General features: G+C 49.7%; 1 protein-coding gene across 6 annotated transcripts in view; it reads right to left on the bottom strand.

Annotated features, from left to right (window-relative positions):
• Window positions 1–2,501: 2,501 nt before the first annotated feature.
• Window positions 2,502–14,596, bottom strand: part of ATG13 (autophagy related 13) — an 82,110-nt gene continuing 70,015 nt past the window's right edge. For 5 of the 6 annotated variants that reach the window (XM_012645170.1, XM_012645169.1, XM_012645168.1 and 2 more), the window contains 6 exons: window positions 10,885–11,021; window positions 8,556–8,670; window positions 7,907–7,984; window positions 7,572–7,688; window positions 7,004–7,132; window positions 2,502–4,726 (listed from right to left, as the gene is read on the bottom strand). In XM_012645170.1, coding sequence (XP_012500624.1) covers window positions 4,649–4,726; window positions 7,004–7,132; window positions 7,572–7,688; window positions 7,907–7,984; window positions 8,556–8,670; window positions 10,885–11,021 — 654 coding nt within the window. In that variant the 3' untranslated portion in view covers window positions 2,502–4,648. Of the gene's footprint in view, window positions 4,727–7,003; window positions 7,133–7,571; window positions 7,689–7,906; window positions 7,985–8,555; window positions 8,671–10,884; window positions 11,022–11,444; window positions 11,556–14,596 lie in introns of all 6 variants that reach the window. The other variant, XM_012645173.1, reaches the window with a different exon arrangement.

Below are 14,596 nucleotides of genomic sequence, written 5' to 3'. Positions count from 1 at the left end.
TCCTTTGTATATCAAGTGTCGCTCACAGCCCCATTCACTGGGGAGCCTTTTGGATCTCTTCGGTCTTTCTCCTGTCCCCTGCCCCACTGGTCTGTACCTGGGGGAGGGGGCGCTTGTACTGTGAATCAAGTGTTCACATTCACACTTCGTGACTTCCTTGGCACCAATCATGTATTTCACCGTTTGCACTTTTTGTATTTCAATAAAAATGGAGATAGAAAACTGCCCATCTGGCTGTGACGGAAGTGAGTTAGGCGTAGCGGTTCGGGACTGGATGGGAAGTGTGGTGTGGTTGAGGAAGAGCAGCCAAGGCCTTGGGAAGGCCCCTCCCCAGGCCATCTGCCCCCTTCCCCATCTGGTCCACCCGGGAGTGGTTACGAGGCCGGCTTCCTGTCCACCTTCCAGGCGTGGAAGGGTCAACAGTTGCCTTCTGCTTGTCTGCACCTGCATTCCAGCTGCCACTAGAGCTGTATCCTATGACCAGGGCCTCTTCTACTCCCTACTGGAAGGCACCAGAAGCTTGAAGGGGCCTTGGGTTCATCTAAGACAAGCAGGGCAGAAACAGATGGCATGGACGGTGGTGGACAGCAGTGTGGGCTTTGGAGTCACGTGAGGGTTTGAATCCTCATTCCGCCACCCATCGGCTCTGACAGCCAGCCGTGTCATCAGCCCCAACTCCGCGACAGCTTCTTGTCGGAAGTGCTTCCTCTGAGGATCAGAAATGTGTGCCGTACCTCACACAGTGGGCACTCAGTGGTGAGAGAGTGACCATCGGCTCGCGGGCAAATGAAGCGATCATCCCAAACTCACGCGGCAGCCGGCTGGGAGCCTGCAGCGTCTGGCTGTTCTCTCCTGCCTGCCCCTAGGCTGAGAGGCCAGGCTGTTTCCACACCGCCTAGTCACATGGAGGCTGTGAAAGACCCAGTTTTCCCGTCTTCTCTTGAGCAGGTTTTGTTTTGCTTTAAAGGTTAAGATGGTAAATTTTATGTTTTACATATTTTACTACAGTTTTTTCTAATGGTTTGTCAATGGAGGGGGAGGACAGAATTTTCCTGGCTATTTAAGTCAAGTTCCAGGTATTTCTGGCTTGCCTGCTAATTGCAATCAGTAGACTATTGTGGCCTCAGTTGGGCCTGTTCTTTTTTCTCCTCCTTGCTGGGCGAGCCGGGCCAGAGCCGGAGGATCGGGCGGTGTTAAGCTGGTGTTTATAAACACTGGCCCTGAGCCCCAAGACATTAGTCCCGTTGCACAACTGTGGCCTTCATCCAGGTACCTCGAAGCAGAAGGCATTGGCAGCCTCCTCTCTCTCCCTGGATCTGCTCAGCTCTAGCTGGGTGACTTTGGAACAGAGAGGCAGTGACCCAGAGAAGCAGGAGAGTGAGCGAGACCAGGGAGCTGTTTACTTGGGTTGGGCTCCTGGCAGGGCCTCTGCTGAGTGACTCAAATGCCAGTTTACCAAGGCCTTAGCAACTGCGGGTCTCCAGGGTAGAGTGTGGGGAGATGCTTTAAAGGGGTAGGACACCATTGCTGGTCATGGGGCACCCAAGCACTTTGCTTTGAGGGGTCCCAACTGAAGGGGACAGTCAGTCTCTTCACCATGTTTGACCCAGGGCTTGGGAAACTCTGTGCTGGCTGGCTGCATGGTCAGTGTCATGTGTAGTTTACTAACAAGCAAGGATTCCCAGGCCCCAGGTTTGGGCTGAATTTAGAATTTTCTAACCATCCCTTTTTTGTCCTGGATACTGGCTTCAGCCTGAAGCAGGTGGGGTGGCAACCCAGATAGCAGCTGCCCAGCTCTGGTCAGTTATTCTCTTTTGCATCTAGAACCATCTCTGCCTCTGGATGTTGGCTCCACCTTCAGCTCCCTCTGCCCACAGTGGGTACAAACAAGGAGGCTGGGCTGGCTTAGACAGGGTTGAGATGCCTGCAGCCACAGCCCCCAAAGGCCAGGCAGACTGATCCCTGCAGGGCTCTTCTACTTTTCATGGCTTTTCAGAGACCAGCTGGTGCCTTCGCTGGGGCCACCGGTCAGATCAGGGCAGCTAACAAACCTGCACCAGCCCTTGATTTCCTGCCACTTCCCTCCACCCCTTCCCCTCTCTGGCTGCTCTCTGGCCTTGCTCAGCCACAGTGCGCCCCAGACAGCCGAGGGAGCCCCACTCCTCTACTGGCACCTTGTCTCTCCCTTGTCCTGTTATGTAAGGGGCTGGTGACAATGCCTACATTTTATGGAGATTTTGCTAAGGTGTACTTTGTATCCATCCTCTCACTGAATATTCAAATACAAGCCTCGTGACAGGCAACTGAGGCTCTGAGAGGTTTCCTGATCGCCGTGGGTTGCATAGCCAGTAAGCAGCCATGGCCAAGCCCCAGGACTCAAACAGCCCTGCCTGGCCCTGAAGTCTTTCAGCGCTTCACAAGTGGAGGCTACTGGTGACCCAGACCTGCATGGTGGGGAGAGCACAGCACTGGGTTCTGAGACAACTTGCAGGACAGGAGGATGTAAAGTACAGAAAAAATTTTATTGGAAATCTCTTGAATACATTTTGAAGTGTAGCTCAGTATTTCCAAACAAAGTAGGCTGGAGGAGGAGGAGGAGGGACTCTGCCACCTAGAGACAGATGGCTGGTCCCAGCCTATCCCCGGGTGCTGCAAGAGTCAGTCTAGGGCTCATACCTGTTACGGTACAGGGCCGAGGGGCAAGGGCCAGCCTGACAGTTGCCTTGTTCCTCCCAGGGTCGGCTCAAAGTCAGGACGGAGCCTCCCTGGCCTCTTCATGGGTGGGGCCTGGTGAAAGGCTGCTGCCCACAGAGGCCAACAGGGCGTCAAAGAGGACTGCTCTGGACGGTGGCCAGCAGGCCTTTCTGTGCAAGGACCTAGAGGGCAGCAGTTGCGATGTGGGTGGTGGGAAGGCATCAATAATCTACCAGGGGCCTTTCCCCTCTCAGGGCTGGGGCTTTGGGGTGTATCTGGTTCAGCAGGCCACACATGAGCTCTGGCCCAAAGACAGGAGCTGGCCACCACTGCTGGGAACATTTTTCTGTGGCAGCTGAAGCATGCACAGGGCCAGGGCTCCCCTCCAGAGCAGCCTGCCCTGGCCCTCAGAGGTCTTGTAGATGGAACAATGTCACATGCAGTTTACCAACAAGCAGTTGAGAGCCACCTGCTCCACTGAAGCACAGCTGCCGCCAATGAGTACCCTAGGCGGGCCAGGCCTAGCTTCCACGGTCAGGGCTGCCAGGGAGGCTGGAGGACAGAAGGGAGGCGGCTGCGGCTAGGCACTTGACTTATTCAAGTAACAATACCTGAAAGGTTAAGTCAATCACATGCCCAGCTTTGGTTTCTCAACAAGGAGCCAATCTAGCTAGTAAACCCCAGGGCAGTGTACAGACCCAGGGACTAAAGGGAGGTGGTGGCTAGGCCTATGCAGCAGGAGGAAAAGCTCTGTAGTCCAGTGCCAAGGATCAGGAACAAGTATCCCAGCAGGAGAGGGACACACAAAGTTCCTTGGGCACTACATGTGGTCATCACATTTAGCACCCAAGACTTCCTGGGCAGCCAGAATGGAGTCAGGCACTCTGCAGAAGCCGTGGGAGATGTACAGCTCTCACCAGGAACATGTCAGTGTCTGGGGTTAAGCCTTTGTCAGCTCAAATGCAGCAGTTCTAGGAGGTTATGTGGCCCTCAGCCAGCCCTAGCCTTGAAAGAAGATCCTCAGAGCAGCAGCCCAGACTCTGAAGAGCCTCCACAGGAGGAGGCCTCTGTCCCGGGAAGAGGCCCCCCACCTTCCCCGAGTGAAAACATCTAACCTCAAACGTATCTTCTCTATAAAATATCTGAATTCTCTGAAAGTAATAAATATTTACCATGTTCTATAACCAAGGAGCAGCAATGGGGAAGGAAAGAGAAACTATGTCATGACTCCCGGTGACAGAATCCTAGAGACACAGGATTCTGTTTGTTTCCCGTGTTGCTGAGGAGCTGAGCACAGGCATCCCCTAGAGCTGCTCTGACCCCCTAGGAAGGGCCGCACCACCTTCAGGTGGGAATGGCTGGCCTTGGAGTTCTATCTTGGGAAGGCAGGCCTGTCATATTGCCAGAAGTACAGGCACAGGTGGCAGAGAGAGGGACAGAAAGAGGAAGAAGCTAGCAGGAGGTGAAAGAGACAACGAAAAACCTAAAAGTCCCTCTCCTCCTTCCTCCCAGCACTGTCTCCTTCCTCTTTCTGCCTCCGCACCAGTTTCTGGGCCGCCAGTTGGAATGTCAAATGGTTGATGGCAACAGCAGGCAGGCAAGGGGCCAGCTTCAGGGCAGGCCCAGGTAGGGGGCTGGCAGCAGGAGGAACAGGGTGACACCCTTGTGAAGCAGCTGATTATGGCTCTGCTGAGGGCCCCTTTGTACAAAGGGTCTCTCCCCCTCCAAGGCCAGAGGGTGAGTCCTCTCAAACGCTGGTACTGGGGTGACTGCCGCCAAGGGGTTTCCAGGACGTCCAAGAGCAAGAGACTTTTGGGTCCCCATGGGGGAACCACCCTCCCTTCCATCTGGCTTGGAGCAGGATGAGGGATGGGAGCAGCTAATGCACGCGAGGCTCTCTGTCCCCTGGGGCCACAAAAGGGGGATGCTACTAAAAGTGTCCTCCAGGACACTTTTACTGCAGGGTTTCTACAAAGGCGTCAAACTCTCGAACATTCTTCTCGTGCACAGCCAGCTTCTCTGGTAACGAGTCCTGTACCAGGAAGGGAGAGAAGAGCTGATTATTCAGGTAGGGTCTTGAAGAAACAGTCAGCTCATGCCCTCAAGAGGTGAGGAAGGGAGTGGGACAAAGAGCTCTGCTGGGCAGTGCTGGGCTGGCAAGCAGAACACCGGGCAGCCGAGCAGGGAGAGGACGGGACAGTGGTGTGCGTGTGTGTCCATTTATTAGGGTTTTGTGGGGGCTGGGGAGGTTGACAAAACAGCCTGGGGAGTCCAAGTAGGCCGCACACTCAACGAGAGAGAAAATGACCATGACAAGAATGAGATAACGTAGAAATTAAACGTGAAATATCCTTGGCACAGATCCAACGGACACTGGATTAAAACAAGTGTAGGAGCACTACAAATTAAGAAAAGTCTATGAGAGGTTTCTTCACACCCTTTGCTTGGCATCAGAACCCCCGGGGGAACATGAGCAAGGCAGTGCGCCCGCACTCCCAAGAAGAGTCTCACTCGGCAGGTCTGTGTGGAGGCCCGGGAATCTCCATCTTTACACCCCTGGTGCGGGGGGTTAGAGGGGGCTGAGAAAATGGTGAAAAAGAGAGATGCAGAGGAAAACAGAACTGTGAGAAGTTTAACTATCTGGTATCAACAGTTATGAATAAAAGTCTGATCCTAACCAGGTGGTCTGTCTCCACTGGTGACTAAACGAACAAATTGCCTCTGCAGAGTCTAACCATGGCAGGAGTTGTTCCCAGCAGCGGGGGCCTAAGCACAAGGTGCTTGGCAGAGGCTGGAGATTCTCCTGCCTCTGAGCTTGTGAAGCGGCCCAGACACACTGACTGCTGAGGCTAGTTTGGGTGCAGCTGCTGAGGAGGGATGAGGCCTGGGAACCACTGGCTGTGGCATCACGTTGGGGGAACTGGATCCCATTTCCTGCCCAGTGTGTGTCAGGGGAGTTAGTGGTTAAAAGGCTAAATCCCAGAGCCAGATCCTCTGGAACCAAAGCTTTGTTTTGCCTGGCTCTGTGAGACCACAGGCAAGTTAATGAGCCGTGGCATTAGTTTTCTCATCTGTAAACTGGGACAATAAGAAAATCTACCTCTTAAGGCTGTTGAAGATTCATGTAAAGCGCTTAGAAAGATGCTTGCCACTCAGAAAGCCTTGGTAAATGTTAGTAATAATAATAACAGTAATTATTACTGTATTGTTAACTATTACTAAGCACGTTTAAAGCAGACCAAGGGCAGCTATTTATTCCTGGGGCCTCTAATGTCTATAGAGGAGGTGGTAGTTCCATCTCAGACAAAGGGACCCTGACATCTCGTGGTAGAGTTTGTGGCTTATGCAGGGCACTCTTCTGCCCTTCAGAGGCAGGAAACAGGAAATGCCCTAAGCAAGATGTGGTAGTCACGGTCAGTATCAGGACATCTGGCCAAGCAAGAGAAGACCTAGATCAGTGGTCCCCAACCTTATGGGCACCAGGGACCAGTTTCATGGAAGACAATTTTTCCACAGACCGGGGGTTGAGGAGGTGGTTTTGGGATGATTCAAGTGCATTACATTTATTGTGCAACTTATGAAGTCAATCATCAGGCATTAGATTCTCATAAGGAGCGCTCGACCCAGATCCCTCGCATGCACGGTTTACAGTAGAGCTCACGCTCCTATGAGAATCTAATGCTGCACTGATCTGACAGGATGCAGAGCTTATGTGGCGATGCCAGTGACGGGGAGCAGCTGTAAATACAGATGAAGTTTCACTTGCTCACCAACCACTCACCTCCTGCTGTGCGGCCCAGTTCCTAACAGGCTACGGACCGGTACCGGTCCACAGCCCAGGAGTCGGGGACTGCAGAGCTAGATGAGGGAGGGTGCTCTCTGTGGAAAGGACAAGAATGCTAACACTCAGGACCTTACGTTCTGCTCTGCCCTGTACCACTGGCATCTGCCTGGCAAGCTAAACAGCTGAATGCAAGAGCTATTGGAGCAGCTGGCTTAGTGGCACCAGCATGCAGAGGACATCAGGCATGACAACAGGAGTGTAAGCAATGCTGCGAATGTGCAGAGAAAGGAAGAACTGAGCACAGGCAAATTCCAGGTAATGACTGCCAGGCACAATGCAAATCTCAAGTGTGATCCAAGGAAAATAACAGTCTAAAATGTCTCTTTCCTGTTACAGGGAAGATGGAGGGGTGGGGGTGGGGAAGAGTAACAGGAAGAAATTTCTAGGCCTGTGGCACAGGAAGGACCATCAAATGAGGGTGGGAGGTCAGAGCATGCGTTGAGGTGGAGGCAGGGGTTTCCATACCAAGTCTTCGGCCATGGACTGTGCTCCAATATCTATGGAGAGGCTGCTCAGCTGAGGAGGGTTCTGAAACTCACGATAGAAGGTCCCCAAATCCATCGGAAGAATGTCATCTTTAGAAAAAGCTGGTTTCTTCAAAAAGAAGACAGACTCAGTTTAGCTTGCCTCAAACCACAGAGAAAAATCACAGAGGAGAAAACTATGAACAGGCCTCTTCCTTCCAGCCATTATTAAAGAAAAGGTTCCTTCAGACTCATCTTAGGGAGAGGAATCTTTTACACCTTTCCCTTCTGGGCCACTGACTTCCAATGCTGGTGATAATATTCCGCTGCCCTGGTTAGGTTTATGTCCCCTTCCTTCACACTCTTTTCCAAAGCCAAGGCTTATCCATCCAGGGCCTACATTGTTCACGGGCCTCCAAATGTCTCCCCAGACAGACCCTACCTGTCCCATTCCTCTGTCTGCACCAGCCCATCTGACCCCTATGAAGGAAATCTTGTTCAAGTGCAGTAGATGCTTTTAGGTTTATTTCCCCTGGGACAGCAAAGGTCAACAGGTGATGGCAACTTACGAAGTCAATCATGACGAAGTCGTCATGGGCATTGCCACTGCTGCCCCCGCTGGAGCCGTCAGAGTGCAGGCTGCCTTGGAGAGGAGACTCCGTCTCTGGGGAATCTGGAGGATTCACCTGTTTCAGAGTAAGGCAGAGTTAGGGGCTCATTCTGTGAACAGGAGGCAAGTCATTGTTAACAATCTGAGGATTTGGGGAGGAACTTAATGCTGGCTACAAATTCCTAAGCCAAGGGGCATGGCTTATGGCCTCTAGAGGATTCAGTGACTGCGGCCCAGGAAGGAAGATGATCACTACGCCAGCCACTGGAAACTGCTTGTCAATGGTGGGCTCACCATGGGATCAGTATCCTCCAGCTCCAAATTCTTGGGAGCAAACATGGCAAAAGGTATGTCCAAACTCGTCAGAGTCACCTGAGGAGACACAAGAGAAAAGCCTCAGTGCCCGCTCCACCCCCAGCTTGTGTTTCCTTACAGGCTGCCAGAAGCCTGGAGGTGCAGCAAGTTCACACACGTCAGCTGACCGCACTGGCCCTCAGGCTCCCGTGCTGTTAGAGGCTCTCCCGCCTCCCTGTCCCCACCACATACACCCACAGCATACACAAGGGCTGGGCTCCTGAGGACCCTGGGAATTCAGCTGTGGAAGCTTGACCCACAGTAACTCAGTAACAACGCGCTTCGCTGGCCTCGCTGAGGACATTCCTAATTCAAGTAAGGCAGACGCAATGACACAAGTGCAGTGTTTTTGTACTAAACGGTGTCTAGTCTCCCTCTTCTGTGGGAGACTAAAAAGGTCACAGAACAATAATTCTGAACTCTTTCTGGAGGAATGTCACAGGTTAATCCTCTTCAAAGAAAAACTTACACACATACTTTTGCATGCTATTTCAATAGTTCCACAGATGTCAGGTTAAGAACACCACCCGCAGGGCCTCACTCTTAAGGACCCAGACATTCTCACAGGGGGCGGTGGCAGAAGAATCACCTGATTGATGGGTTTGTTGACAAAAGCCCCCACTTTTCGGACAAAGATGGTCTCCAACACATCGTGGGGGGAGGCCCGTCCCTCACTGCTGTTTGATACGGTTTCAGTATCCTCACTGGAGAAGACAGGTGAAGTTAGTACTCGTTCTCAAACCACAGCAGAGATGACTTGGTCCCCCATCAACCCACCACCTGGTGGGGCTGTGGCCTAGGGCAGGGCTTGTCCCCCACTGCCCACCCACAGGGGAGATGGCGGTATGTGGTCTGGTTGCTACCACTGTCACCCTGCCTTTTGAGTTGACAGCAAAGGGCTACACTTCCTGGAATAACTAAGAGTGATACGTATGTGAATGAGACATTCTGTTGTAACTGTGTAAAGCTTACTTAAGATATTTTTCCCCTTTAGTCCAACTTGTCACTGATTTGAAGCTTACTTAAAATTTAATGGGAAATACCAGTAATAAACATCAGTTACCAGGCATATAGCAATCATAGATACAGGTAAGCAATGCCCATAAACAACTGTAATTTTAGCATTAATCTACTATTACATAGCTAGATCCCAAATTTTAACTTTTCTTTTTTTGTTGTTGTTATTTAAAAATATCATAAGACTGTATAATGTTAAATTGAAGCCTTATTTTACAAGGGACATTGCCATTATTCAAAGTCAAGAGTCCCAAATTTGACTTCTTAGCCAGCCAGAGCTCTCCCGACCCTTGACAAATTGCAGGCTGAGGTTCTCTGTGCTCCCTGCCGAGTTTCCTCCTTACTGCTTGCCCCTCATCATCCCTCTGTTCCTAAAGGTCTTTCAATGACATGTTCCATTTGGCTGTTCCCACTCCTTCCCTCGCCAGCCCTCCGGACGATGCTGAGTCGTCTCTACGCAGAGAAATGGAGCCCCACACTGTGGCTGCCAGACCAGGAGTCACAGCCCTGCAAGCAGCAGGGGGTAAGAAAAGTCCTCTGGCCAAAAACAGCAGCTCAAGGTGGGCAGGAGGACTACACAGTCAAACTGGGCTCTGGACTTCAGGCAGGATGGAGGACCAGTCCTGTATGGAGGGTTTTGAGCTCTTATTATCTACATTTAAGAATCCCCTACACAGGGGTCTGTGTCTTTAGCTACTCATGGACATGTCTCAGGAGTCAAGACTCCAAAAACTAGAGTGTAAACGGACTTTAATCATCTAACAAAGGAAGAGAAGAGAGAGGATGGAAGTTTAAGAAGCCAAGAGTGAAATAAATTATTTTTCCTGACAGATGGCACAAAAAGTCTCCCTAAACAACTTCCCTCCCACCACTTCACCGTGGGAATGAAAAAAAAAAAACCCAGGAATTTCTCTGATGAGAAAGATCATTTAGGATGTGGGCGGGCAAAGCGATCTCATTACCTCTGGGGCCTTCCATATCAGGGCCGGGCAGGGCAGGGCAGGCCAAGTCAGCCCGCAAGGCAGTCCTCGGGGAGTGCTGAGTGTAATGGAAAGAAGGGGTGGTGGCTCTGGAGTCAGAGGATCCCCTGGCGCCCTAGCCCTGTTCTGAGATGCGTTCTGAGATAAGTGAGCATAGCCAATTACTTAACTCTTCTGAGGTTCTCTCATCTCTGAAAGGGAGGTGACAGCAGTGATTTTTACAGGGTGGAAATAAGAGAACTTTCACTTCCTACTTAATGTCTTCATGACTACTTGATATAAAATTAGAAAGAAATTATCTGGACAACTAAAAATATATAGAAAAAATTAGCCGGGCATGGTGGCACATGCCTATAGTCCCAGCTACTCGGGAGGCTGAGGCAGGAGGATCGCTTGAGCCCAGGAGTTTGAGGTTGCTGTGAGCTAGGCTGACGCCATGGCACTCTAGCCAGCGCAAAAGAGTGAGACTCTGTCTCAAAAAAAAAAAAAAAAAATGTGGAAAAAGTTATTTCTAAAGGATCTCCATGAGGCTCTAATGTAGCAGAGAAAGAAATTCAACCCCAGCTACAACCACAGATACACTGTTCTTGTTCTCAGGAAACATCAAGGACTGACTCCAAGGGATAAATCTTGGGGTAAGAGAAAAACATCTGACAGCCCCTTTACTGGATAAGGGTGACAAGAACCAAGCCCCTGCTGTTTCCTGTTAGTAGCAAAGCTCCAGGCCAGCTTCATTACATCCCAGCTGCAATATCAGCTTCTTATCAGGGAACTTTAAGGAGTCTACATTTTGGGCACAAATGCCAAGCCCAAGCCAATGCTGAAAGCTACTCTTTACTGATACAAAGTAAGCACATGTGTGTCAGGGAGCCCAGGCCCATGGCCAGCCACAGCAGTGGCAGAGTCAAAATGTGAACTCACCTGCTAGAAGGTGTGGCAGCACAGTGGGCCCCGTCAGAAGGGGTGCAGGTTGCCAATCTCTCTGGGTCAGCCTGGGCGCCGTGGGCAGGTTGGTTGGGAGCAAGGGGTACCCCACCTTCCTTCCCAGGAACCATTAGCTTTGGGGAGAAATGGAAAGATATAGTGAATCATGGCAGCATCTGGCAGGAGGGGGGATGCTCACTTCCTAGCATGACAGTATGTGCTTTTGAGTTTTTCACCACCAATGCCACTGAGTGGGCAGGAATCCCTTGGTCTTTATCTTCCCTAGGACTCAGTTAATAGAATACATGCCTGGTAATGACTAGAGAGGGAGAAGAAAAGAGAGGGAGAAAAATCCTGGCAAAGTCTTCTTTCCTTTCTGAAGTCTAAGAGGCTCCTTCCTCTCAGAGAGTCACTTTAGTCCTCCAAAGTCACCAAAGAGCTTTGCTTCAGAATACAGCACTTAGAAAAATAGTTGTGCTGTCAGAGGTCCCTCAACTGCCTCCGAGCAGGGGAGGCAACACTGAAAACCCCATGGTCCTCCCCATCTTTAAAGATACCTGGTGAGGGTGTGTAGCGTTTAAGCCAGCAGCAAACACTACTGGATAAGCCAGGTCAGCTGATCCAACGCCCAGGGCAGCAGGCTGATAGGAAAGGCGAGAGCTTGAGAGCTAGGCAAGAGAAAAACAAAGAGGGGCAGAGGAAAAGCGAGGGAAAAGTAGGAAATCCTAGGAGTGTGACTAACAAGTGGGCTTCCACTGGAGAGATAAGGAACAGCTCCCAGCCCATGTGCCCATGGTGCAGGGGCCTGATGGGATAAGGGTTAAGGACAGACCAGACCACTAACTTTTGAGACAAAAACACAGAGACTTATTTGTACTGGGATTGGGATTCCCAGCCATGGAACTTCTCAAAGGCCTCAGATGAGTTCCTTATTCCCACTTTCTTAGGGGCTCAGCTAACTGTTTCAGTTTTAAGCCCAGCTGATCTGTGGAGCACAAGCCCAGGAAGAACTTGGAGCCAAAGCCATCAGGTTCTCCAGAGTCATTCTATCTCCTCCTCTGTCCTGAGCTCCTTCTGAGACAGAAGGCCGTCTTCTCTAATCACACCCTTCGTCACCCCAGGAGGTGGGAGGATGGGAGGGTTTCTATTTATATTGAAAAACGAGAGAACACCAGTCTTGAATTGTTTATTTGGAAATTTGATATAAATAACTCCATGTATTTTTCACAACAATGGTAGGAGGAGGGGCAAATGAAAACTCCTATTTTGGGTGACCGTGGCTGTGTCCTGCTAAAATCTACTACACCAAGCCTCAAAATAATCCCCCAAAACACTTGGCACATTTAAATAACATCCTGTACTTTAATTTATTTACGATTTTTAAATATAAAGATGCCATCCGATTATATCCCCTTCTTCCCATTATGGACTCACTTGATGGGAAAAGGCCAGTCCTGCCATGGGGACCCTCAGAGTGTCCGTCACCACAGGAGTAGGGGTCTGAAAATGTGCCTTTGTGACAGTAAACACACACTGTGCACAGATACACACGGAGACAGGAGAAACGAGAGAAAAAAGAAAAGGGACTTGAGAAAGAAATGAAAAAACTCTGAAAGGGTCAGTAGCAAGAGAGGCTGGAATGGACACTGGTGTGTCAGGAGTGAAGCAGGGAGAAGGTGCGTGGCTACCTTCCCAAAGGGACACCTTGGAAGGGTCCCCAGAGTGATGTTTATCTCAGGGTGTTCCAGGCATGCCCGTCTCCCTGACGAGTAGCTAGAAAACAAAGCTGAGTCGAGCTGGTATGTCTTGGCACCAGAGAGGAACCTGAGCCAAGCGTTCATCTGTCTTTAGTCAAAAAAGGGTGGGAAGAAGTTAAAGAACAGTTTCCAACAGGAAGGGCCTGAGAGCAGATGCAAGGTGTGCCAAAGATAAATGAGGATGCAGGGCTTGTAATGTTCGACTGAAAGCGTTTTTCAGGGCACCCAGAGTCTTCAGGGACAGGCAGAAACAGCTGACATTTGTTGGCCGGCACTTTAAAAAGTTCAGAATGCAGGCTCTCCTACGTCACCTTGGGGAAGATGAGTGGGTGTGCAGGGAGGTATGTGTGTGTGTGTGTTTTCTTACAGTCCCTGATGATGTAGGCAAACCTGATGGATTAAAAGGTGGGGCACTTTCGAAACTCTTATGATTTCAAAGCTACTTATGGGCCTCATGACTACTTGAGTCTAGCTGTGCCCTGTTTACCAATTAGAAACCTTACCAATTAGCTAATTAGTACTCAGAATAGGAGGTAGGACCTTAGGTCACAATGGCAGGTTTATTTCTAGATTCAACTCAGTGCCCAACTGACACAATGAACCTTGTTTTGTTGGCAAAACAATGTCACATAAACAAGTATTTACTGTACAAGTTTCAATGGAAGTTGCCAAATTGAATTATACAAGTCACTAAGGAAGAAACTATTTCAGTATTAACAGGAATGAGGAGATATAATAGCAAATAATTTTCTCTCTGTTCTCTATGCCATCAAGGTTCAAAATGAGTATTTCTGCATCAACCTGTACCAGCCTTGGTCAGAGGTCCTCAGGGAATAATGACAGGGCACTTATGGAGTATTCACTGCTGGTAGAAACTTAGAGTGATCTAGTGTTAAACTGTGACAACACACAATAGGAGACTATAACCATGAAAAAGATAGCCTCTCCTTACACAGGCCAACAAATTCTGATGAAAACATCAGGTGTAGAAACTACTTAACTTCCCTTTACTTTTGGAGTGAAATTTCCACTGTATCAGAGAAAGAGCAAAACTGAATTGGTAAGGCCCAGTCTCCCCACAGCTCATGTCTCCCAAGTCACAACTTTATTTATTGTTTATGAATCTGTTACTTGTAACAAAAACAAAACAAAAAACCCAGCTTAATAAACCTTATTTTATTTTTTTCGAGACCTGTTCCTACTCTCTTGCCTAGGCTGGAGTGCAGTAGCATGATCATAGCTCACTGCAACCTCTCGAACTCATGGACCCAAGCGATCCTCCTAACTCCGCCTTCCAAGTAGCTGGGACGACAGGTGTGCACCACCACGCCTGGCTAATTTTTCTATTTTTTGCAGAGAAGGGATCTCATTGTTGCCTAGGTCAGTCTTGAACTCCTGGCCTCAAGTGGTGCTTGCACCTCGACCTCCCAAGATGCTGGAATTATAGGCACGAGCCACCATGCCCGGTCTTGCTTAATGAACTTTAAATGTGACATATCTTCAGTTTAATTACCTAAAACTAATGTACCTCCATTAATGTGCACTAAAGAAGGTGGGTCCCTCCCTCGTGTGTCAGCATTGCTCTGTGTCAGTAAGCACTCAAGAAGCTTCCTCGGCCAGAGCAATGCCAACACTTATGCCTACATACTTTTATGGGGACAGGGGAATAACAATTCTCACACTCCCAAACCAAACTGTCTAGGCAACTTGAGAACAAGAACCTCTTCATGCTAAACAAACTAGGACAATAGAAATAATAGCGATCCATGGATTTTACAATGTCATTCACAGATGTTAACTCCTGCTTTTGAAACTGATTAGAACCATGACTTTAATCCAGTATTTACTCAACAACCCAGAATGGAAAAACATTTTTAATCTTTGGAATTAAAAAATCACAGAAAAGGCCGGGCGCGGTGGCTCACGCCTGTAATCCTAGCACTCTGGGAGGC

This window comes from Propithecus coquereli, unplaced genomic scaffold (genome assembly GCF_000956105.1).
Source record: "Propithecus coquereli isolate 6110/MARCELLA unplaced genomic scaffold, Pcoq_1.0 Scaffold227, whole genome shotgun sequence".
NCBI lineage: Eukaryota > Metazoa > Chordata > Mammalia > Primates > Indriidae > Propithecus > Propithecus coquereli.
Note: the sequence above shows the minus strand (reverse complement) of the source record. Positions and strands in the feature narration are given on the sequence as shown.